At 44.0% G+C, this 26850-nt stretch overlaps 1 protein-coding gene across 3 annotated transcripts in view; it reads right to left on the reverse strand.

Annotated features, from left to right (window-relative positions):
* The window catches only part of LOC137320254 (grainyhead-like protein 2 homolog), a 132638-nt gene that overhangs the window by 99015 nt on the left and 6773 nt on the right, over positions 1-26850 (reverse strand). For 2 of the 3 annotated variants that reach the window (XM_067982033.1, XM_067982031.1), the window contains exons 2-4: positions 11654-11843; positions 11484-11551; positions 4658-5072 (exon numbers count right to left, since the gene is read on the reverse strand). In XM_067982033.1, coding sequence (XP_067838134.1) covers positions 4658-5072; positions 11484-11551; positions 11654-11843 — 673 coding nt within the window. The remainder of the gene's footprint in view (positions 1-4657; positions 5073-11483; positions 11552-11653; positions 11844-26850) is intronic. The other variant, XM_067982032.1, reaches the window with a different exon arrangement.

Here is a 26850-nt window from a genome sequence, read left to right on the forward strand (position 1 = left end):
ATATTTCCAAGTCGGGATGGTGTGTGACTTGGAGGGGAACATGTAGGTTGTGTTGTTCCTATGTGCCTGCTGCCCTTGTCCTTCTAGGTGGTAGAGGTCGTGGGTTTGGGAGGTGCTGTCGAAGAAGCCTTGGCGAGTTGCTGTAGTTCATCCTGTGGATGGTACACACTGCAGCCACAGTGCGCCAGTGGTGAAGGGAGTGAATGTTTAGGGTGGTGGATGGGGTGCCAATCAAGCGGGATGCTAGGGTGCATAGTCTCAGGATAACGGGTAGGCCATTTAGGACTGAGATGAGGAGGAATTTCCTCACTCAGAGGGTTGTGAATCTGGAATTCTCTACCCCAGAGGGCTGTGGATGCTCAGTATATTCAGGACTGAGATCGATAGATTTTTGGACACTAAGGTACTCGAGAGCTATGGGGATCGGGCGGGAAAGTGGAGTTGAGGTCAAAGATCAGCCATGATCTTACTGAATGGCGGAGCAGGCTCGAGGGCCCGTATAGCCTACTTCTGCTCCTAGTTCTTATGTTTTTCACTATTGGTTGTTGAGAATTTCAAATTTCATTATTTTTGTTTTTCTCCCCACTCTTAATTGTTTAAGAACTCGGACTTTGTTCTTGGATTAGGTCAATGACTTCTGGTGAACCAGCTAGAATCTTCACTTTAGTTCAACACAGGATAATGCACGCAGCTTGTAATGTTTCACAAGATTATAACACATCAAGGAGTTGAAATGATATGACACTGTGTGTAAAAGCTGTGTGTTATTCTCTGTTACATATACAACAGAATTATTTCTTACTGGTTTTCACTTATTGCTAGGAGGGGTGTCATTGGGACTTATGTAACTAAATGACGTAGGGTTACCACAGTTTACATTTATAATGATGGAATGTTTTACAGTATGTTATCAAGGGCTTGTCACTAGTGTCTCTGGTGTATTTGTAATATACATCATGTCCCCTCTATAATTTGAACTGTTATACCCAGTCATAAATCATCACAAATTAATACCTCAGGAGATGTTTATTCACGCTTGAACTTTTAAAAATAAATTCAATTAGCAATAGTACAGAGAGATTCCCCCTCTGCTCCTTGCCGTAGGTTCCGTAGACCGTCCCATGAGCAAACTACAACAGAATTTACTTTGCAGCCATCAGTTTGAGACCAGTCGGTGCAGATTCTGGTTCCAGGCTGGTAGAACAATGTCATAGGAACATAGGGACAGGAGTAGGCCATTCAGCCCCTCGTGCCTGCTCCGCCATTTGATAAGATCATGGCTGATCTGTGATCTAACTCCATATACCTGCCTCTGGCCCATATCCCTTAATACCTTTGGTTGCCAAAAAGCTAACTATCTCAGATTTAAATTTAGCAATTGAGCTAGTATCAATTGCCTTTTGCGGAAGAGAGTTCCAAACTTCTACAACCCTTTGTGTGTAGAAATGTTTTCTAATCTCGCTCCTGAAAGGTCTGGCTCTAATTTTTAGACTGTGCCCCCTACTCCTAAAATCCCCAACCAGCGGAAATAGTTTCTCTCTATCCACCCTATCCGTTCCCTTTAATATCTTATAAATTTCGATCAGATCACCCCTTAACCTTCGAAACTCGAGAATACAACCCCAATTTGTGTAATCTCTCCTCGTAACTTAACCCTTGAAGTCCGGGTATCATTCTAGTAAACCTACGCTGCACTCCCTCCAAGGCCAATATGTCCTTCCGAAGGTGCGGTGCCCAGAACTGCTCACAGTACTCCAGGTGCGGTCTAACCAGGGTTTTGTATAGCTGCAGCATAACTTCTGCCCCCTTGTACTCTAGTCCTCTCGATACAAAGGCCAGCATTCCATTAGCCTTATTGATTATTTTCTGCACCTGTTCATGACACTTCAATGATTATATGTACCTGAACCCCTAAGTCCCTTTGGACATCCACTGTTTTTAAACTTTTTACCATTTAGAAAGTACCCCGTTCTATCCTTTTTTGATCCAAAGTGGATGACCTCACATTTGTCTACATTGAATTCCATTTGCCACAGTTTTGCCCATTCACCTAATCTATCAATATCGCTTTGTAATTTTATGTTATCATCTACACTGCTTACAATGCCACCAATCTTTGTGTCATCGGCAAACTTAGATAGGAGACTTTCTATGCCTTCATCTAAGTCGTTAATAAATATTGTGAATAATTGAGGCCCCAAGACAGATCCCTGTGGGACTACACTAGTCACATCCTGCCAATGTGAATACCTTCCCATTATCCCTACTCTCTGTCGCCTTTCGCTCAGCCAACTTCCTAACCAAGTCCGTACTTTTCCCTCGATTCCATGGGCTTCATGTCAACACTGCTTGACTCCTGCCTGGCTGGAACTCTGGTGACTGTCTTGTATAGGATGTTCTGCACATGCTGGATGCACACATGCAGAGCTCTCTCCTAAAAGTCAATAATTTAATTGCTTAATCTCTGCTCTCCAAACACTTAAATTAAGGTCATGTAGGTCTACAAATGTACATAACGTCCTTCTGCAAAACTAAATGATCCACACTTTACAAACCAGGTTTCGACAGTACATTGGCACTGTGTGAAGAACGAGCTCAGCGGCAACGCGAAGCCGCGAGGAACGAGCTCAGCGCCAACGCGAAGCCGCGAGGAACGAGCTCAGCGCCAACGCGAAGCCGCGAGGAACGAGCTCAGCGCCAACGCGAAGCCGCGAGGAACGAGCTCAGCGGCAACGCGAAGCCGCGAGGAACGAGCTCAGCGGCAACGCGAAGCCGCGAGGAACGAGCTCAGCGTCAACGCGAAGCCGCGAGGAACGAGCTCAGCGTCAACGCGAAGCCGCGAGGAACGAGCTCAGCGTCAACGCGAAGCCGCGAGGAACGAGCTCAGCGCCAACGCGAAGCCGCGAGGAACGAGCTCAGCGTCAACGCGAAGCCGCGAGGAACGAGCTCAGCGCCAACGCGAAGCCGCGAGGAACGAGCTCAGCGCCAACGCGAAGCCGCGAGGAACGAGCTCAGCGCCAACGTGAAGCCGAATCTGTTTCGCACTTACACTAAAGCAGCCGTATAAATGTACCGGTAGAAAGAATTAGCTCCCAACTATGAAGACGACACTAACACGCATCTCACTCCATTATATTCAAAGCTATTTCCACATTGGAATGAAAATATTCCTGTCATCATAAAACGGTTCATCTGAAACAATCCTTTAGAATTAAAATTTATGGCTTATTATAATGGGATTAAACCCAATCAGGTTCAGGGGCCTGTACAGTACAGTGCTTGTCAAATTAGTGGTAAAACACCGAAATTGAGGTCTTCACTATATCCTTAATTAAATATGATGGTATAAGTTATATCATTTTTTTATTATGCAAGACCAATACCAACATCATTTCTCTCTCTCTACCATATCGAACTTGGCTTCTCAATGTTCTGCTAGTTAGGGTAAAAGTCCACTTTCCTGATGCAGAAATTATACTATAGGGAGTCTCCTAACTTGCCAAAGCAAAGTTTTACCGTCAGATCCATTTTTGCCACAGTGAAAATAAAGTCCACGGTGCCCACACACATCACATCGTTAGACTCGACCTGTCCATTTTGATTTGCTACAGTTAACTGTTACAAGCCTTTTATTCAGAATTTAGTATTGCTAAATTCTGAATAAAAGGCTTGTAACAGGAAGGTTTGACGTCCTTTTGCAAAACTAGATGACCTAACGTACCGAAACAGAGATTTGCCTGACACATACTTCAAAAAGGAACCCCTGAATTGCTGAAAGTGTTTCAGGCACTCTCCTGAATCTACAACCAAAAACATGGCCAGCAACTTGTCCATTTGCTCCCTAACTTGTGACCAGCTTACATCCCCGGGGGCAGCACGTGCCCTTCACTGACTGACTTTGGCTGCTGCTGAGGGAACAGGATGGGCCGGAGGAAACCGGCAAGCTTAAAAATAATCAGAATCACCAAGTCTACACAAATAACTGTTTACATGTCCACATGGGTGTGGTCATTTTTCTTTTCCAAGCTTCGCATTTCCTCAGACAGGTTTTGCAATAACCCGGGTGAGCTGGGAAGGCTCTGCCAGAAGTGCGAAGGAGGGGTGTCAAACCAAGCAGTTTTCAGAGCCAATGGGCACAAGAGTGAAGTATTGAAAGCAAACCCAATGCCCGATTTAATATTAATTATGGTGCAGGGCTGAAAATGGAGCCACAGAGACCCCATTTGCAGTCCGATCAACCAAATAATTGTGGTATGGGAAGGGGATAGGGGAACCGAACGTTTATACACCATATACTGTTAGTTCATAGTCATTTAAAGTCAGATGCTGTGCTAACGTGACCAACATATCATCAACTCCCTGATATAGGAACATGGTGCTGAAAGGCCATTCAGCCCCTCAAGCCTGTTCCACCATTCAATCAGATCATGGCTGATCATTTGATACCATTACCCAACAAAAATCTATCGATCGCGGTCTTGAAAATTTCAATTGACCCAGCATCCATCCACAGCCTTTTGGGGGAGGCGGGGGACACAGCCTCTAATGCATGACTGCACCCCGCCCCTCCCCATTACAAAACTAAAGTGTCTGTTGCAGGAATAAAGCTCATCTTCATAAACATATATAGAGATTTTTTTTTTAAATCACAACTTACTTCCGCTATTCCTTCCTTAAATGTTTCACTGTAGTTGCTGTCAGGTGTGCTGCGCTGGTCGTCTTTGAGGTAGTTGGTGTGTGTGACAGTGAGCACTTCATACTGGTTGCTGCTGAGGTTCTGTTCGAAGATTACCCCTCTCTGTTCATCGCTCTCAGCTCTACTATAATGCACGGTGGGGATCATGGTCCCCGAGTAGCCCGTGGGGTAACCCTCCGTTTTGATGCTGACCACTGCTACCCCTGCCACCGACACTGGCGTGTTCTCCGCTGGAGCTGCACTGTAAGCCTCCCTCTTTGAAACATCCAAATGCTCCGGGTGCAAGGACAGGTTCACTGGGAGGGACTTGAGGACTTGCACTCGATTGTCTGGTACTCCTAGATCGTTCTGATTATCAGATGATGCAAGGCAATTTCTAATAAGTCAAAAGACAGGGAAAAAAGGCCATCAGCAAAAGAGCTTTTAAAACTGAACCAAAGAAAAGAACTTCACTTCTACTTGGTTAACACGGAGAGGCAGTGACACCATGGGCTCAATTTTAAAACCCAACCGGGAAGAGGGCGGGGGGGGGTCAAATTGAGGTTGGGAAACCCATTAGTACGGGGTTCCCGAACGTACTTATGATTTTGACATAAGGACGTGTTTTATTTTTTTTGTTGGTTTCCCGTCCCACTGACCACCGATATACAGGCTGGTCTCAGTCGGACGGGAGAGCAGCCAGAGGGAAGATGTGTTCAGGTAAGTCTTTGTTGGTATGGGTGGGTGGGGCTGGGCATGGGGGCCATGAGTCATGGGGGATTGGATCGGGGATCAGTCACGAGGGTGGGTGGGTGTCAGGATCGGGGGTCATCACGGGGGTCCGCAATCGTTGAGGGGGAGGATCGGGGGTCAGAGGATCGGACTGGGTGGGGGAAGGAAGGTCCACGATTGTTGGAGGGTCGGTGCAGGTAGGCTTGTTGGGCCTGGGGGGGGGGGGAAGCACTCCTGCTCCTCCGGGCCCACAAGCTGTGCCTTTCTAGGCACCTACCTGTTAGTCTCGGGCCTTCTCGCCTCCTTTCATGAGGTGTAAAACAGAAGGCCCGGGAATCCTGTTCACCCAGGGTGGAAATCGGGAATTCGAGAAAAATCGAGGCCAGAAGCCTCCTCGAAAGGTTTTAAGGCTCGACCAGCCTCCTGGGAGCGGGTTGGTCGCCCGCCCTGGTGAAAACCAGAAATGGGCAGGTTGAGACGGGTTTTTTTTTTAATTCGTTCATGGGATGTGGACGTCGCTGGACAGGCCAGTATTTATTGCCCATCCCTAATTGCCCTTGAGAAGGTGGTGGTGAGCTGCCTTCTTGAACCGCTGCAGTCCGTGTGGTGACGGTTCTCCCACAGTGCTGTTAGGAAGGGAGTTCCAGGATTTTCACCCAGCAACGATGAAGGAACGGCGATATATTTCCAAGTCGGGATGGTGTGTGACTTGAAGGGGAACGTGCAGGTGGTGTTGTTCCCATGTGCCTGCTGCCCTTGTCCTTCTAGGTGGTAGAGGTCGTGGGCTTGGGAGGTACTGTCAAAGAAATCTTGGCGAGTTGCTGCAGTGCAGCCGGTGGTGAAGGAAGTGACTGTTTAGGGTGGCGGATAGGGTGCCAATCAAGCGGGATGCTTTGTCTTGGATGGTGTCGAGCTTCTGAGTGGTGTTGGAGCTGCACTCATCCAGGCAAGTGGAGAGTATTCCATCACACTCCTGACTTGTGCCTTGTAGATGGTGGAAAGGCTTTGGGGAGTCAGGAGGTGAGTCACTCACCACAGTATGCCAAGCTTCTGACCTACTCTTGTAGCCACAGTATTTATGTGGCTGGTTCAGTTTAGTTTCTGGTCAGTGGTGACCCCCAGGATGTTGATGGTGGGGTTCGGTGATGGTAATGCCGTTGAATGTCAAGGGGAGGTGGTTAGACTCTCTCTTGTCGGAGATGGTCATTGCCTGGCACTTGTCTGGCGTGAATGTTACTTGCCACTTCTCAGCCCAAGCCTGGATGTTGTCCAGGTCTTGCTGCATGCGGGCTCGGACTGCTTCATTATCTGAGGGGTCGCGAATGGAACTGAATACTGTGCAATCATCAGCGAGCATCCCCAATTCTGACCTTATGATGGAGGGAAGGTCATTGATGAAGCAGCTGAAGGTGGTTGGGCCTAGGACACTGCCCTGAGGAACTCCTGCAGCAATGTCCTGGGGCTGAGATGATTGGCCTCCAACAACCACTACCATCTTCCTTTGTGCTGGGTGTGACTCCAGCCACTGGAGAGTTTTCCCCGATTCCTATTGACTTCAATTTTACTCGGGCTCCTTGGTGCCACACTCGGTCAAATGCTGCCTTGATGTCAAGGACAGTCACTCTCACCTCACCTCTGGAATTCAGCTCTTTTGTCCATGTTTGGACCAAGGCTAATGAGATCTGGAGCCGAGTGGTCCTGGCAGAACCCAAACCGAGCATCGGTGAGCAGGTTATTGGTGAGTAAGTGCCGCTTGATAGCACTGTCGACGACACCTTCCATCACTTTGCTGATGATTGAGAGTAGACTGATAGGGCGGTAATTGGCCGGATTGGATTTGTCCTGCTATTTGTGGACAGGACATAGCTGGGCAATTTTCCACATTGTCGGGTAGATGCCAGTGTTGTAGCTGTACTGGAACAGCTTGGCTAGAGGCGCAGCTAGTTCTGGAGCACAAGTCTTCAGCACTACAGCCGGGATGTTGTCGGGGCCCATAGCCTTTGCTGTATCCAGTGCACTCAGCCATTTCTTGATATCATGTGGAGTGAATCGAATAGGCTGAAGACTGGCTTCTGTGATGGTGGGGATATCGGGAGGAGGCCGAGATGGATCATCCACTCGGCACTTCTGGCTGAAGATGGTTGCAAACACTTCAGTCTTGTCTTTTGCACTCACGTGCTGGACTCTGCCATCATTGAGGATGGGGATGTTTACAGAGCCTCCTCCTCCCGTTAGTTGTTTAATTGTCCACCACCATTTACGACTGGATGTGGCAGGACTGCAGAGCTTTGATCTGATCCGTTGGTTGTGGAATCGCTTAGCTCTGTCTATAGCATGTTGTTTCCACTGTTTAGCATGCATGTAGTCCTGTATTGTCGGTCTGAAATGGTGACAATTTTCAACGCCCCACCCCCCACCATCCGTTTTTTACTTTGAAAATTGAGCCCCATGTGTTTGTACTCCCAGTATTTGTTTCACTTCTTTTAGATTTTATGGACATAAATTTTAAAAAATTTTTTAATATTGTCAATTTCTTCCCCTCCCCTAGTCCAGTGATCCATGTTTATCCAGTGAGTAGCTGAGTCGTGGGCCAGGAAGATCCCAGGTGTGACCCTTAGTCTGTGCTGAGTTACTTGGAGTGGTGACTCTCAGCACCAGTGGGTCAGGGAAGATAACAATTTTTAAAAACCGGCCAGAGTTCTCATTCCTGACAGCCAGCTAATGGCCCCAGTTGGAATTGCATGCGAGTGGATTGGGTACGGTCAGAACAGGGCTTGGCTGTGATACCCTCCCACTGCCTCCTATCAAACAGTCCACCAACACTTTGCTGTCCATTCAAACAGACGAACACGGCCACTTGGGTGAGGCACCAGAGATGCCCAGACTCCCGCGGAACCATATCCCACCAACGAATAAAGAGTGTGGGGAAAGAAAGCGAAAAGAAAAAAAGTTGACAACAAAAAAGGCGCTGTCTCTTAATTGGATACAGCTCAGTGGGCAATGGGTTCAGTTCCAGCACCTTAGCCAAGTGACCAGTCTTTATGTGTGAGCCTCAAGCCATTGTACAAATTCAAAGGGGGTTCACCAAACGCCAATCGTTTTAAAAGCAGCAACTATAGCTGATTATGCCCACCTAGCCCATGGGCACCGAGGCTAACTGTAATGCCCAATTGCTGCTCGAGCCAAGATCAAACTTGTGACCTTCCTGGTTTGTATGGCATTACATTACACTGGGTGGTGCTTTTACCCACTAGAACGTTGCTGGATTTCCTTTAGTTTTATTTTAAATGCTGTCAGCCAACTGACTCAGTTGTGACACGGGGAATGGATATAGATGGTCAAGGCATGGAGTGGGATAATCTGAGTCAAAAGGCTAATACTGGCTTATTACCAGCAATCATTTCAGTTGGCACTGCCCTGAAATCGAACTAAGAGGGCTGCAGTGATTCCTAGCTCATAACCAGTTCCAAGAAAGGGTCTTTTGAAACCTCGATGTTTGTTCCCTCCACAGATGTTGCCTGACTTACTGGGTGTTCCCCGCATATTGCGGTTTTGTTCCAATGGTTTACGGTGATTGAATGAGGGCAGATTGTCCACTTCTATTGGTCGGGCAGAAAGTATCACCCGGGCGGAGTACAAGGAAAAAAAGATCGAAGTGAATGGACAGAAAATTGGGCAGGTTCTGTTACAGGGGGCAACCCCCAACCCCCCCACATAATGATTGTCCTCTGTGTTCCATCTTTGCAATGTCTTTACACCCAGGTACTAAAGCAGAAAATCTACCTCAATAAGTCAAATTCTGTTTTTATTACAGGAGTTGGTAACCAATTCTGAAATTCTGTTAAATTTTCCATGAAAACTACAAACCAGTGGCCTTGCTCATTTGATAGCTTGTGAGTGGTGAATACGAGATGCTGGAATGAATCCAACTTGTTACTGGAAACAGAACTGATTCTAAGGGCACTTTTACATTGCAAAATTCCAATGGTAATGGTTCCTGCAATGTGTGAAAGGCTGCTGGTATCCTGCATCTGCTGCACGTACACTGCCTCTCTCTCGTAACGATGAAGCAACTGCGAACCTGTAACATCGCATGTGCACAGTGACTCAAAGGTCAAGCACATAGTACAGGTAATTTTATTCAGGAATCTCCAATTTCCAAACTCCAGGAGACCCTCCAGTGCTCTCTCCAAGTCTCTACACTTGTGCTGGATAGAACATATGATTTCTTGGGTCCCAAACTTCAACTCCCAACTTTAAACGTTAACTTAAATTAAACAATGCTTTTTCAATGTTGCAATACAAAGCAACTGCCCCTCACTAAATCTTGGTTCAATTCATATTGATGTTACAGCTTTGTGCAGATTAGGATAATGCTTTAAAGCAGGTGTAAATGAGCCCATTAAACTCACTACTTTGCATTAATGCTGATGTTTTGTTTGACTGAAGCCATTAAAACCCATAGCACATTTTGAGTGCAGGCAGGACATTCATATCATTTGAGTAACAAGGTGGCAATCTTGCAGGCAGTGTTGGAATTCGACAGTCTTTGTTGATATCCTGACTCTCCATGAAGGGTTACATCAGAAACATTAACCTGTCTTTTCATTTCACAGATCTAACTGACCTGCTGTACATTTCCAGCGCTCTGCTTTCATTTTACTTTGAATATAGCTGTTTTTTTAACTATGCAAATGAAATGATTAAAATACATTAGCAGCTCTTCTGACGTTCAATGAGTAGGTGGTTAGGTGTTGAGTTATAAAGACCAACGCAGTCTTAGCTTCGGTCTTAGAAGGAAACATTAAGCAGTCCCTATCCCATTATCCAGCGATCCTACACTGGAATGTGCATGTGGGTGGATGACAGGTTGGAAAAGATCAGGCCTGGCTCTGATGGCCCTGCAGTTGAATAGTCCACTGGTACCCCACTGCATAGGCTCACACAAGAGTGACCACTTGGTCAAGATATCGAGGAGCTGCCAGTGCTCATAGAAAAGTAGATTAGTGTGAATCACTTTCCTCAAAAGGAAAGGAGAGAATCAAAAAGAAAGACAGATACTGAGAGGGAGAAATAGCATCCGCTGGTGATAGGTCAGTGAGTAACTGCAGACCCTGTATTGAGCAAATGGCACTAACCATTTGCCATTTCCATTCTAGTCGATTACAATTTTTCTGGCCACAGATGGGCTGAGAATTCTCATTGCTGGCCTCTATGGGCCTCCTCTGTTATCAAGTTTACAACACACAATTCAATAAATTTTACCCACCTCGTCATACTGTATTTGTACTTAAATCCCTCATTCTGTGTCTGGTTTTTTTTGGGTCACGGCGGCTTTTATTAAGCTAGATTTGATGGCTGTCGGGGTTGTAGAGTTCACTCATGAGCCAGTAGATGTAAGAGAGGGCGTTTCTTCCGATGAACAGAGTGATCAGTTCCAGAGGGACGTCGTCAAACACAGGGCGTCTCACCTCACTTTGGAGGGAACGTGACCTTCTGTGAAGGGAGGAAGTTTAAACATACGGGCGTGGAGCGAGTGCGTGCACCACGTTCACTGCTCTCGTCCTCCGTTAGCGAGGAAGGTCTTAGACCCTGTAAAAGATGATACACCATCCAAAGCTTATAGCGGCCTAATTGCGTTAACACCCGCTATAAGCAGTGGGGACTGCACCTTATTTGCGGTTGTTGCAGTGTGGGACACTGGCCTGCACGTATCACTCTCCCCATTTATACCGCCATTTTGTTCTTATCTGCACGTAGTCCCATGTTAGACCAGATGTTGGGGCAGGACTGGGAGCACATTCCTGACCATGGAGAGGCTACATCCTCTGCAAATCATGAGGAATCTTTCTCGCGTAGGTTGCATGTGGCCTTGCTGAATAGTGGAGGACTGCACGGAAGCTCAGACAGAGCGGGTTATACCACAGAGATGGACTCTCTGGCGATTCAGCCTTTCCGTTCAGCAGTGGGCACCACTGAAACCTGCCAGGAATTCATTAATACAACCATCTCATTTCCCCTCCACCATGCACACACAGTCACCATCCCCCAAAGATTGTAACAATAGTAAGTGTACCTTTTTTCTTGATCATCCTGTGCATCAGCTACTTTACCAAGTGGCAACAGTCTCTTGTCCCTGGGGACCTGACAACAAAACAATATTGAAGCATGAAACGAACAACAGTGCGAGTCCAGAAGAGAAGGTTGGAACGGCAAACAGTAACTGGTGCCTATGGGCAGACAAACCTTGTAGTAATCATAAAGCAATCCTAAGGCAGCAGCACTATCTTCATCGCCATTAATGCTCATCATTGCTTTTGTGGCAGCTGTCAATGGGTTTTCGAGGTATGACTTCCAGGCTTCATCTTCACTTGTATAGGCACGTCTGGGATGGAAGTTTGCGTCATTCTGTAGTACTACCACCAAACGCTTGCTGCTGGCAAAAGAGGAGAATGCGTTTGATTACAGTTTGGTGCATATTTGAGCAGATATTAGGGGTATGATAGTGTAACGATGATAGTTATAGACCAGCAACCAGAGGTCATGATTTCAAATTCCATCATGGAAAGGTGTGAAACTGAAATCAATTAATTTGATCATTTGTGAGTTGGCACCAGAGAGAGAAAAAAATGACCATGAAAGCTGCCAGATTGTCGTTTGTGAATCTATGGATTTTTAAATCATACAGGGAGGGGAACCTGCACCCCTACTCGATCTGGCCTACACATGACGACCCGAAATCACCCAACAAGCTACTCTGTTAAAAACAAATCACATCACCGTCTCAGGGTAACTCGGGACTGGCAATAAATGCGGCTTTACCAGCACACCCACATCCTGAGAACAAACTTTAAAAAGATAGCAAGTCTACTGCAGGAACAATCCTTTTTGAAGGTCTCGTGGCTTACATTGTTGTATATTGGTGAGCTGAGGCTTACCGTCACTGATTACCCTCCATTGCAAAATATAAATACCGGAGGAATAAGATGAGGTGACACCTTTTGTGGTACCCTAAATCAAACTTTAAAAAAAAACTGATCAGGTATGTATTATCTTATTAACTTACAGAAAGCGATGTATACTTGGACACTTAGTCCTGAGCCCCTGGTTTTTTTTTCACGATATTGGATAGGATAAAAATAGATAAAGAGGAGGTAGTGAAAAGATTGGCAGTACTCAAAGTAGAAAAGTCACCAGATGGGATGCATCCAAGGTCACTGAGGGAGGTAAGGGTGGAAATTGCAACGGCTCTAGCCACAGTCTTCCAATCCTTCTTTAGATATGAGGACGGTGCTGGAGGACTGGAGGATTGCAAATGTTACACCAAAGTTCAAAAAAGGGGAGAGGGATAAACCCGGCAATTACAGGCCAGTCAGCCTAACATCGGTGGTGGGGAAACTTTTAAAGAGACAATAATCCGGGACAAAATTAATTGGCACTTGGAAAAGTATGGGCCAATAAATGAAAGTCAGCACGGATTTGTTAAAGGAAAATAGTGTTTGACGAACTTGATTGAGTTCTTTGATGAAGTAACGGAGAGGGTTGATGAGGGTAGTGCAGTTGATGTTGTGTATATGAACCTTCAAAAGGCATTTGATAAAATACCACATAATAGACCTGTTGGCAAGATTAAAGCCCATGGGATTAAAGGGACAGTGACAGCGTGGATACAAAATTGGCTAAGGGACAGAAAGCAGAGAGTAGCGGTGAACGGTTGTTTTTCAGACTGGAGGGAAGTATACAATGGTGTTCCCCAGGGGTCGGTATTAGGACCACTGCTCTTTTTGATATATATTAATTACCTGGATTTGAGTATACAGGGTATAATTTCAAAGTTTGCAGATGACACAAAATTCACAAAGTAGTAAACAATATGGAGGATAGTAACAGACTTGGAGGAGATAGACAGACTGGTGAAATGGACAGACACATGGCAGGTAAAATTTAACGCAGAGAAGTATGAAGTATGAAGAAAGGAGAGGCAACATAAACTAATTAGTAAAATTTTAAAGGGAGTGCAGGAACTGAGAGACAAGGAGCTGTCCACGATAGAGTGTTGCTGACCGGCACACTCCAAGGTCCAGGAATACGTGCTACGGGACGCACCGAAGCGAGGTGCGGCCTACACAAAAGGCTCCGTGGGGAAAGGCCACTGTGTGCGGTCATCCCACCTTATATTGTACAGAATGTATTGGAAGATATGTACAGTGTTTTAAAATTGTAATAATGAGATCATAGTGTATACGATTGGCATTGTATTGCTTTGAACTGCCTTGCTGGAATTTGTGTTTTTTTTTTACTTGAACTGTGTGTAAACTCTGTGTATCTTTAAATTTTATGAAATAAAGTATATTTTGAAATTAAAGAAAAATCTGGGAGTGTATGTACACAAATCTTTGAAGGTGGCAGAATAAGTTGAGAAGGCTGTTAAAAAAGCATATGGGATCCTGGGCTTTATTAATTGAGGCATTGAGTACAAAAGCAAAAAAGTTATGCTAAACCTTTATACGAGGCTGGTGCAGCCTCAGCTGGAGTATTGTGTCCAATTCTGGGCACCACACTTTAAGAAGGATGTCAAGGCCTTAGAGAGGGTGCAGAAAAGATTTACTAGAATGGTACCAGGGATGAGGGACTTCAATTATGAGGAGAGACTGGAGAAGCTGGGGTTGTTCTCCTTACAACAGAGAAGGTTAAGGGAAGATTTGATGGAGGTGTTCAAAATTATGAATGGTTTGGACAGAGTAAATAAGGAGAAACTGTTTCCAGTGGTAGAAGGGTCGCTAACCACAGATCGGCAAAAGAGCCAGGGGAGACGTGAGGAAACATTTTTTTTACGCAGCAAGTTGTAATGATCTGGAATGTGCTGCCTGAAAGGGTGGTGGAAACAGATTCAATAATAATTTTCAAAAGGGAATTGGATAAATACTTGAAGGGAAAAAATTTACATGGTTATGGGGAAAGAGCGGGGGAATGGGACTAATTGGATAGCTCTTTCAAAGAGCCGGCACAGGCACGATGGGCTGAATGGCTACCTCCTGTGCTGTAACTACTATGATGCTATGAAAAGTTAATTTGGTTCAATTTATTGCATTTATTAAAAAACATTTCTTCCCTCCGCACCATGTACTTGACAGAGGGAGGACGGCTAACTTGCAACTAGGCTTTTGCCAATGTTGCGCAATAAGCTGCTAGAGACAACAGCTGGAGGTGACCCATCTCGGAGAGAATGAGAGGAACCCCACGTGGGGAATATCAAAACCACAAACCCACATGGAACCACATGCCAGCAAGGAGTCAATGCCTTTGGAGGAAGAGAGGGAGAGAGAAAATTGGTGAGTAAAAAAAACACGTGGTCACAAACAGTGAACGTAGAACTCCACAGATAGTTAATTCGATTGCATTAATCTGAAAAATCACAGAAATAATTTGGACATGAGAATTAGAATTCAAACAACATCTAATTTTAAAAAAAATGTAACCCTGGACTTGCCATGGCAGAGGGTTAGACCTGAATCCAGTTTAGTTAAGTCTGAACCTGGATTTTTACTGGAATATATCAGAAAACCAATTATCAGCTGACCTGAACAATAAGTACCGAAAGATACTCTCCACCGTGCCTGTGCAGGGTTATTTTTGGACCATTTCCTTCCAATTAAAGGCCATACTGAAAACCAGGCAATTTTTTTTTTAATTGAGAAACCTAATTGAACAGCCATGACCCAGAGTGCAGAGCGTTAAGAAGGTTGAAAAATGTCGGAGAGGCAGTAGTGACTAGATGAAGCAAGACTTGGAAGACCGAGTAAGGTAAGCTGCTCCACAGTTCTTAGGTCCTCAGACGGAATCAATAAGACACAGAGCAATCGGTCTTGATTTCAAAACATTTGAGAATCCACGAAACAGGAATGAACATGTTGAATGTGTATTTGGAGCTTGTGTAAGAGAGGAAAACTTAGAGAAGTACTGATCATAGTAGCATGGACAACATAGAGTGGGGAGTGGGGGAGAGAGAGAGAGAGAGAGAGGAGGAAGGATTGTTAGAGACAGACACACACACACAAGAAATTCCGTCGTTGAAGAAGGGAACGAGAGCACACAACATTGGGGCCATGATGTGGAGATGCCGGTGATGGACTGGGGTTGACAATTGTAAACAATTTTACAACACCAAGTTATAGTCCAACAAATTTATTTTAAATTCCACAAGCTTTCGGAGGCTTCCTCCTTCCTCAGGTGAACGGTTTCCACAAAACGGAAGATGCCATTGCTTGCGCTGAGAGATGTTTTTTAAAAAAAGGATTCAGGATAAATATAAAGCAGCAGAATCAAACACTGCCCCTCTAGTGGCCTGAATGAAAAGGAAGTTTTCTGAGTGGGTTTTAGGGAAATTTGGTTACATAGAATACTTGGCCCACTTGAACTAAAAATTCCTGTTAGAATTTTCAGTTTGTTACTTTCTCATACTTTGTAAAGTGAGGGGCCTGAAGGATCTTAGTGAAGATTTTACAGTCCTATACCAGTATTGCTCAGTATTTCTGACCTCTGCTGCAGTTATATCTGATTTCACCCTCTAACTAGTAAAACAGCTCCTTCCACAGGTGGCAGTCATTCCCGCTCCCCCCCAGACCCCCGACCCCCAAGTACCTCACCTAAGTGGCCATTATTCCTGTGCAGATCTGCACAGTGAACATCATCAGACTATATGATTATGGGGGTAGCATCACAGCAGAGCCCTAAACGGGCCTACCTGACAACCACACACCACACACTTTCCCGCTGGGGTCACTGAATAGTCACCAATAAACAGGAATCCCCACTGTTTTTTTTCTAAAACCATTCCTAGCCCAGAGTACTGAGGTCAGTTGCAGTATTTCAACAGCTACCATGAGTGAAGTCAGATAACTCAATGTAGACTGGATATGGAACCTGGGACTTCCTGTTCCGGCTGAGTAAACAATTCCATTTTATAGGTGAAAGAAGATGCAGCTAATAAAACATAGGCACCACCAATCCTACTGCACTAGCCTCTCCTACTCTTCCTGTACCAGAAGTGCAGGGCTTTTGTCACCACTGCTAAAACAGTTAAGCTGTAGCTCTGCACATCTTTGAGAAAAAAATATTAAAAACCTGCACATGCTGCTAGCAGATGCACAGTTTTAATATTTCTTCTGGACATTTTTCCCTCCGACAGATTTGAAGAAGTTATAAGTAAAATTATTAGGTGCAGGGGAATGTGCGAGGGAGTTAGAGGCGGCCATGTTTTTGATATTCCAGACTTCCCTTTTATCTCTTCACTTTACATTAACTACAAGAAAGATATCTGGACCTTGGACATCTGGAAATCCATTAATTAAAAAGGACTTTTTTCTTTAAGTCATTTTAAAATAAACTTGCACCATTTACAGTGTCTAATAGGTGTTGAATTGTGTGTTTATCCAGTTCATTTAGGTTCTATTAGTGGCCTATTGAACTGGTTGCTTTGAGATGCTCATGAGCTCCCTCCTTTTATCAAGCCTCAGACCATTACAACATGGCCAGGTTGAAATTAGGAACTTGTGGCAGGCAGGTTGGAGGGGGGTGTGGGGTGACAAAGGTCAGGCAGTGCAAATGTTTATGATCCCATGGGCCAAGTGTTCAATCTACAGCAGCATCTTGCCATCTCTAGTTAAGGATATCTGAGACAAAAAATGTAACTTAAAATGTGTTTGTTTCATTCAGTTAAAACTGCTGGATGTAGAGCTCAAAACAATGAGTATAATAACAATTTATACACCATCTTTAACGCAGAAAATGTACAAACGTGAGGAGAAAGGGGAAATAAACAAAATAAAATAGACGTCAAGCTGCAGGGAGGAGATTAGCAGGGGTGACCAAAAAGATGGGTTATGAGAAGTTTTTAAAAAGGTGGAAAGAAGCAGAAAGGGAGGGCAGATTAGGAGGGAATTCCAGAGAGAGGGACCAAAACAGCAAAAGGCTCTGCCACCAATGGTGGGATCAAGAGAGGACTGGATGAAAGAGAGGACCAAAACGAGGGGATGCAAGTGTAGAGCAGATTGCAGAAGTAGGATGGAATGAGGCCATGGAGGAATGTGAAGACAAGGACAAGGATTTTAAATTTAAATTTAGATCAGCACGGCAGGGGCGGTGATCAAATTTTGGACAAGTTGGAGTCTATGGAGGATGGGTGATAAGAGGCCATTGGAGAAATCCAGTCTAGAGGTGACAAAGGTATGGATGAGCAGCTGAGGTATAGTTAGAGATGGGAATTGTTGCAGTAAGTGACCTTGGTCGTGGAAAGGATCGTGAGGTTTAAAACTCAGCTCTGTTACAGCCGCAGTTTTTACATTAGGTGGTAAGAAATTCCAGACTTGCATGAAAACTTTTAAAAATTGAATTTTACAATGTAACAAGTTTCAATTATATTGCTGGATCACTGTTATTTTACTGTGAACCACTGACTCAGTACAGCTACCAGTACTGCTACCTTACGGCTCTGCATCCTTCATTTCAAGCCCAATAAGATCTAAGATATACTGAAATATTCTTTTTCACATAATTTTATTTTCCATCTGTCCAATCTTCTCTGCTGCTTTGCTGAAGGTGTTGACTTATGCTGGAGTGCAGTTCCACAGATATTGACTGCCCTCAGCTACCTCGCCCCAGTGAGCAAATTCGGCAAGTTTACTTAACGGTGTCCACTTGCTGCGCAAGACCCATGCGCTGGGAGATACTGGCAGTACAGCAGCATAAAACCAGCTTTGTTTTCCTTCTCCCTTGCACCCGGTAATAGCGAGGACATACTACTGAAATCCCGTCCTGCTGATGACAGCTCTCCAGACAGTGGAGAGGCAGAAAATGGCGAGGGGTGAGGGGGAGCAGAGGGAGGGGGGGGGGGGAGGGAAAAAGAGAAATTTCCCCATCCATTCCCTCTCCTGAGCCAGCGGGCTATCAGAATATAGAGGAGCGCATTATAGCTGATCCTGCTCCGATCCTGACCCCCTCTCCACATACATGCAGAGAATAGGAGAGGCCAATTTTCCCTTCCCTGACCCAGGGACACTGTAATTAATTATAGCACTCCTACCAACCTCACAGTATTCTCTGCCTGCCTACCCCACCCCCCCGGTTTGTCTTTAAAAGATTTATATTGTCCCTTTTCATCTGTGATATCCTGTATGTGCTTCTTGAATTCGCACACTTAGTCCAAACACACATTTGCAACTTTACCATTCTGGTTATGAATGAAAATAATGGCACTAAAGAGTGACAAATCCCCAGGACCAGATGGTTTCCATCCCAGGGTTTTAAAGGAAGTAGGTGAGCACATTGCAGAAACTCTAACTATAATCTTCCAAAGCTCTTTCGATTCAGGAACCATTCCTTTAGGTTGGAAAATTGCACATATCACTCCGCTGTATAAGAAAGGCGAGAGAGGAAACCAAGGAATTATAGACCAGTTAGCCTAACATCTGTTGTCGGGAAATTACTAGAGTCTATAATTAAGGATAGAGTGACTGAACACTGAAAACTTTCAGCTGATCAGAAAGAGCCAGCATGGATTTGTAAAGGGTAAGTCATGCCTGACGAACCTGATTAAATTTTTTGAAGAGGTGACTAAAGTAGTGGAGAGGGGAATGTCTATGGATGTTGTTTACATTGACTTCCAGAAGGCATTCGATAAAGTCCCTCATAAGAGACTGTTAGCTAAAGTTGAAGATCATGGAATTGAGGGCAAATTATTGACCTGGTTAGGAAATTGGCTGAGCGGCAGGAGACAGAGAGTAGGGATAATGGGCAGGTACTCAAATTGGCAGAATGTGACTAGTGGAGTCCCACAGGGATCTGTGTTGGGGCCTTGACTATTCACTGTATTTATTAACACCTTAGATGACAGGATAGAGAGCCACATATCCAAGTTTGCTGACGACACAAAGATAGGCAGCATTGTAGATGGAAGCATAAAATTACAGAGATATAAATAGATTAAATGAAGGGACAGAACTGTGGCAAATGGATTTCAATGTAGGCAAGTGTGAGGTCATCCACTTTGGACCTAAAAAGGATAGATCAGAGTACTTTCTACATGGTGAAAAGCTCGAAACAGTGGAGTCCAAAGAGACTTAGGGGTCCGTGTACACAGATCATTAAAATGTTATGGACAGGTACAGAAAATAATCAAAAAGGATAATGGAATGCTGGCCTTTATATCTAGAGGATTAGAATACAAGGGGGTAGAAGTTATGCTACAGCTATACAAAGCCCTGGTTAGACCACACCTGGAGTACTGTGTTCAGTTCTGGGCACCGCACTTTCGGAAGGATAAATTAGACTTGGAGGGAGTGCAGCGTAGATTTACTAGAATGATACCTGGACTCCAAGGGTTAAATTACCAGGAGAGATTACACAAACTAGGGTTGTCTTCCCTCGAATTCAGAAGATATGATCGAAGTTTTCAAGATATTAAGGAGAACTGATAGTTTCTCTCTGTCTACCCAGTTTCTCTCCGTCTACCCTATTTCCACTGGTTGGGGAGTCTAGGACTAGGGGACATGGCCTAAAAATTAGAGCCAGGACTTTCAGCAGTGAAGTTGGGAAACACTTCTACACGCAAAGGGTTTGGAAGTTTGGAACCCTCTCTTCTGCAAACGGCAGTTGATGCAAGCTCAATTGTTAATTTTAAATCGGAGATTGACAGATTTTTGTTAACCAAAAGGTATTAAGGGATATGGGGCTAAGGCGGGTATATGGAGTTAGATCACAGGTCAGCCATGATCTCATTGAATGGTGGAGCAGGCTCGAGGGGCTAAATGGCCTGCTCCTGCTCCTATGTTCCCGAGATCAGGGGTAACTCGGTGAAAATCTGGCATTAAATTGAGAATTTCACACAGAAGCGTAGATTTCCAATCCGCACTTTTATAACGCCGGCAGCAACTATCGACGTTAAAATAGCACTGATGGGAAAATCCAGGCTAGAGAGACCTGAAGGACACTGATGTGGGAAATGAAAGAATTCACACTGCTATAGTTCAGGGTTGCCAACTCCAGTTTGACATATTCCTGGAGATTTCATCGCATGACTTCCCATCTCCAACCGCCCAGTCAAATGGCCTTTTTTCATTTCTCCATTATTTTTATATCTAATATACGAAGGTCTTAAAAAAAATTAAGCAAAGAACACACAATTTTTTTAATGCCCCTATGATTTTTCTCCTGGGTTGCTCAGCAGTGTCCAGGAGATTAATCTTTCATTCCTGGAGACGCCGGGACTGTCCTGGAGGTTGGCAACCCTACAATAGTAGGGTTCCTTTCGGGTTGGGGTTAAAACAAGTGTTGGAACTGAGTGGAAGGACCTCGACACTCATACAGCCCATTGCTACACACGACCCAGAAGCACTAAATGCTGCCACTAGTTTCAAAAAGTGGGGAAATATTACTTTACCCAATAATGGGATATCTTGCCTATCACAAGACGTGCCCAAACAAAGCAAATCTTTGAAAAGTTATTTTGACCTCTATTTTTCCACTGATTTGACAAGTAATGAAACTGCCCATTCAAACATTTTAAAAATGTAATTTTTTTTTAAGTTAACTCCCCTGATGGTCTAGTGGGTAAAAGCACTGCCCATTGCAGCACTAAACCATATAGTGCAGAAACCCACCTTTGATTCCCAGACTGTTTTGAGTCAGTTGAGGAACAATTGGGTTTCTACAAATGGCTCCCAGGCTAAGGAGAGGAAAATAACACACCAGTCAGGGCTCTTGCTCATGGGTGCTAGAATGAGGAGCACTGATGGGCCAAATGGCCCTTTCTTGGCCTTGACTTTTTTTTTATCCCTGTCACTGTGACCCCACGGAAAGTGCACTCAAACATGATGCCATTTAGAGCTGACCAGCCTGTTGACACTCACTGTCCGCACTCACACTAGAAGAATTGCCCAAGTACCAAAGGACTCCCAGCAACCACAGAACTGTATCCCAACCAGAGGCCGCACAGTGAGGGGCAATGGGGAAGAAAATTGGGCAAAATACTTTTAAAAAAGGGGAAAAATAAGCAGGTTGTTTTAACAAGACTGCAGTTGGCAATCCCTGTTGAAAATGTCAATGCTTTTGAATTACAGGATAGCACCTCTTTCAATAATCTTCAGTCAATAACCATAAATAAACAAAATGAATCAGAAAAGGCAGCCCTTGTTGATGTATTAGTGAGTATTAATAAAGTCAAATGCTAGAAATTTAGGGGGATTTCTCCCAATCTCCTGCCGTAACCCGGCAAAAATTCTACTCCAAAGTTTTAACGAATATTTTACCCCACCTAAGACAAAAAAAATCCCAATTCTTCAACAAACCTTGACACAAAAAAAAAATCACACAAGAAAAATGTGTGACATTTAGTAAAAGTGTTTTGTTGCCAGAGACTGAATTTTAATAACTGTCATCCCAGTGAGCAACACAGAAGCTTAATGCAGGAGCAGTCATAAACAAAGGCCGAGCCAAGAATAGAGAGGATGCTTTATGTGAACAGACTGTTCTTATACTATGGAATAGCCTCAGGACCTGCTGCACATCATTGCTCAATATGTCAGGAACCTGGTGCTATATGATTCCTGGCACCAATTCCGTAGCAATAGCAATAAGACAAATTACCATCACATTACCCCTCAGAATCACCCGGCACAACTCAGCCACTGTGAAAGAGCACCTACATTAAAAAGGGAGCAATCTGTCCCCTGTCTGCATAGGTCCCATTTCATCATTTCTCCAGGATCTAACTTTGATCCCACTCGTTCATTATTGTCCTGCTAGGATCCCAAAACCAAACATACATCTAAATATCAGATTATTACAGATGTGTGCCCATCAATTCAACTGCCATTACTATTGTGATGTTGCATCAATATCTGCTCCTCCCTCAGTATTGTTTTAAGAGATCAAGTATTCATGCTAAGCACCAGACTTTGCAGTTGGGTTACCCATCAAGGTAAATTTTTTAAACAAATTTCCCTCCTCTCCTGAAGGTGTTGCCTCATTACAGGGATTCAGCTTCAAAGGTCCCACATGCTATCCAGTAGTTTACCAAGTTCCATTTATTAGTACGAGTTTGGACAGTGAATGTCAGCAGATGAAACTTTATAAAACACTGGTTCGGCCACAACTGGAGAATTGTGTCTAGTTCTGGGCAGCGCACTTTAGGAAAGATGATTTGATCGAGGTATTCAAAATCATGAAGGGTCTAGACAGAGTAGATAGAGAGAAACTGTTCCCATTGGCGGAAGGGTCAAGAACCAGAGGACATAGACTTAAGGTGATTGACAAAAGAACCAAAGACGACGTGAGGAAAAACTTTTACACAGCGAGTGGTTAGGATCTGGAATGCACTGCCCGAGGGGGTGGTGGAGGCAGATTCAATCATGGCCTTCAAAAGGGAGCTGGATAAGTACTTGAAAGGAAAAATTTGCAGGGCTACGGGGATAGGGTGGGGAAGTGGGACTAGCTGGACTGCTCTTGCATAGAGCCGGCACGGACTCGATGGACTGAATGGCCTCCTTCTGGCTGTAACCTTTCTATGATTCTATGACTTTGACTAAAAGGTACAGTACAGCCAAGACCAATCCAGTCCTCACCCAATGTTGACATAGGTGCACTTCCAGAAGGGGTCATTAGACAACAACCAGGAGTAGTAATCTGGGCCAATTTTCCCATTAACTAACACGGGGGAAGTTGATGCAACACTGCACTCCAGCTGAGATCAATTAAATTTGCGCAGATTACCTTCCTGGTCTATATAGGTTAGCTTCTCACTGAGCCACCAGGATAACTAAGCCAATTATTTAATACAAATTAGTTATCACAAGGTTCCCCAGTGACCTAGTGGGTAAAGATACTAGTTGGTCTAGTACCAAGGCTCCATTTCTGTATGTGCAGTTAGTTGCTCTCAGTCAGGCAATTATTGAAACACTCCCAACCATGGGACCATACCCCAATAAAAGTCAGCACCTTCAGGACAGGACAAGAAAGGAGAAAATTGGAGGAAAATCTCTCTCAATTAAAATCCATTCAAAAGCCAATTACAGAAATGTACAGCTTGAGATCTGGGAACAGTTTGCCAATATCTTCTCAGCCAGAGAATGGAGTTTTACAAGATAATTATGGGTGAGGGTGGTCATTCAGCTCAGTTTATCCATTCAGAAAGACCCTAAAGTACTCCCATTGTAGCATCCAATTGTTTCTAAAGTAATTCCAGGGGTTTCACCTCCACAACTCCAACTGGGAGTCCATTTCATCTGTTGACCAATCTTTGTGTGAAGATCTTCCTAATATCAGTACCAACTTTGCTTTTAACTAGATCAAACCAGTGTCCCATTGTCCTTTTTTTTTTACAATTTAAAAGTAATTTTCAGCTTTATCTTTTCCATATTCTGTATATGTCTATAAGGCCAACTCTCAGGCATCTCCTTTCAAGGCTGAAAAGTTACCTTGTGTCTTTCCTCATTTCTCAGACTTCCGACACTAGACCTTGTGGCTCTTCTCTGCACTGCCTCCAGCACTTAAATATCTCCCTCATGTCTTTATGAACAGACCTGGACACAGCACTGAAGGCATGGTCTTACCAGAGCATTATATACTTTGAAGACGACTTGTTACATAGTTCAAGATTCTGTTAGCTTTGTTGATTAACCACTGCAGAGCAGCAGACATGTTTACTGTTCAGTCTACTAAGGCTCCTAGGTCTCTTTCAACTTCAGCTGTAGTTAATTTCACACCATTCATGAAGTCCATATCTTACCCACTTTCCCTTCCTATGTGCAGCACTTTATACTTAGATGAAATTTAATTTGGATGTCATTGCTCTGCCAATTTACATATTTTATTCTGGTCTCATTTTGTAACTTCTGAACTACATCCCCCAATTTCACTGTCACTCCTAGTTTGGCATCATCTGCAAATTTTACCAATTTTCTTCTTGAGTTTCTATATCCAAATCGTCGATGTGAATTAGCGACATTAGTGGTCCTGACATTGGGCATCCCACTCAGTACTCCAGCCCAATGTAATTCCTCTAACAACTCTCTGTTGCTTTCCACCGATCAGTCAATTTTTTAAAAATCCATGCCCAAGATTTACCCTAAATTACCACAGCTTTGATCTAGACTAATATAGCCTTTCATGTGGAACCGTGTCAAATACTTTTTGGAAGCCTAGGTACAACACCCTATAGGGCTTTCCACAGTCCGCCTGAATTAACACTTCTTTAAAAGAAGCAAGGAGGTTGGTCACGCAGGATCTTCCTCTTTCTGAATCCATGTTGTTTACTAGGTACTTCTCATAGATATTCTGCAAGTTTACTCCTGATAACCATAGTAGGCACAGCACAGAAGGAGGCCATTCAGCCCATCGTGCCTGTGCCGGCTCTTTGAAAGAGCTATCCAATTAGTCCCACTCCCCTACTCTTTCCCCATTGCCCTGTAAGTTTTTTCCCTTCAAGTATTTATCCAATTCCCTTTTGAAAGTTATTACTGAATCTGCTTCCTCCTCCCTTTCAGGCAGCGCATTCCAGATCATTACAACTCGCTGCATAAAAAAGAATTACCTCATGCTGCCTCTGGGTCTTTTGTCAATCACCTTAAATCTGAGTCCCCTGGTTACCGACCCTTCTGTCACTGGAAACAGTTTTTCCTTATTCACGCTATCAAAACCATTCATGATTTTGAGCACCTCTATCAAATCTCCTCTTAAACTTCTCTGCTCTGAGAACAACCCCAGCTTTTCCAGTCTATCCACATAACTGAAGTCCCTCATCCCTGGTACCATTCTAGTACATCTCTTCTGCCATGACTTCCTTCTCTAAGGCCTTGACATCCTTCCTAAAGTGTGGTGTCCAGAATTGAATACAATACTCCAACTGAGGCCTAACCAGTGTTTTATAAAGTTTTAGCATAATTTCCTTGCTCTTGTACTCTATGCCTCTATTAATAAAGCCCAGGATCCCATATGCATTTTTAACAGCTTTTTCAACTTGTCCTGCCACCTTCAAAGATTTGTGTCTGTGCATCCCCAGGTCTCTGTTCCTGCACCTCGTTTAAAATTGTACCATTTAGTTTATATTGCCTCTCCTCATTCTTCCTACCAAAATGTATCACTTCACATTTCTCTGAGTTAAATTTCATCTGCCATGTGTCTGCCCATTTCACCAGTCTGTCTGTGTCCTCCTGAATTCTGTTACTATCCTCCACATTGTTTACTACATTTCCGAGTTTCGTGACATTTGCAAACTTTGAAATTATACCCTGTATACCCAAGTCCAGGTCATTAATATATATCAAAAAGAGCAGTGGTCCTAATACCGACCCCTGGGGAACACCACTGTATACTTCCCTCCAGTCTGAAAAACAACCGTTCATCACTACTCTCTGCTTTCTGTTCCTTAGCCAATTCTGTATCCATGCTGCCACTGCCCCTTTAATCCCATGGGTTTTAATTTTGCTAACAAGTCTATTATGTGGTATTTTATCAAATGCCTTTTGAAAATCCATACAGACCACATCAGCCGCATTAGTCTCATCAATCCGCTCCGTTACTTCATCAAAGAACTCAATCAAGTTCGTCAAACACGATTTTCCTTTAACAAATCTGTGCTGACTTTCATTTATTGGCCCATACTTTTCCAAGTGCCAATTAATTTTGTCCCAGATTATTGTCTCTAAAAGTTTCCCTACCACCGAGGTTAGGCTGACTGGTCTGTAATTACCAGGTTTATCCCTCTCTCCTTTTTTGAACTTTGGTGTAACATTTGCAATCCTCCAGCCCTCTGGCACCAATCACATATCTATGGAGGATTGGAAGATTGTGGCCAGAGTCTCTGCAATTTCCTCCTTTACTTCCCTCAGTAACCGAGGATACATCCCATCCGGACCAGGTGACTTTTCTACTTTGAGTACTGCCAACCTTTTAAGTACCTCCTCTTTATCTATTTTTATCCTATCCAATATCACTACTACCTCCTCCTTTACTGCTACAATGGCAGCATCCTCTTCTCTAGTGAAGACCGATGTGAAATATTCATTTATTACCTCTGCCAAACCTTCTGCCTCCACAAGATCTCCTTTTTTGTCCTTAAATCAGCCCCACCCTTCCTTTACTATTTATATGTTTATAAAAGACTTTTGGATTCCCCTTTTTGTTAGCCACTAATCTATTCTCAGTGTCTCTTTGCCCCTCTAATTTCCTTTTTTAGATCTCCTCTGTACTTTCTGTATTCAGCCTGATTCTCTACTGTATTATGAACCTTACATTTATCAGAAGCCTCCTTTTTCTATTTCATTTTAATACCTATACCTTTAGTCATCCAGGGAGCTCTAGTTTTGGATGACCTTCCTTTCCCCCTCGTGGGAATGTGTCTACTCTGTACCGAACCAACTCCTCCTTGAAGGCCTCCCTTCAATTACTGT

The sequence above is a fragment of the Heptranchias perlo genome, chromosome 3 (genome assembly GCF_035084215.1).
Source record: "Heptranchias perlo isolate sHepPer1 chromosome 3, sHepPer1.hap1, whole genome shotgun sequence".
In the NCBI taxonomy this organism is placed as follows: Eukaryota; Metazoa; Chordata; class Chondrichthyes; order Hexanchiformes; family Hexanchidae; genus Heptranchias; species Heptranchias perlo.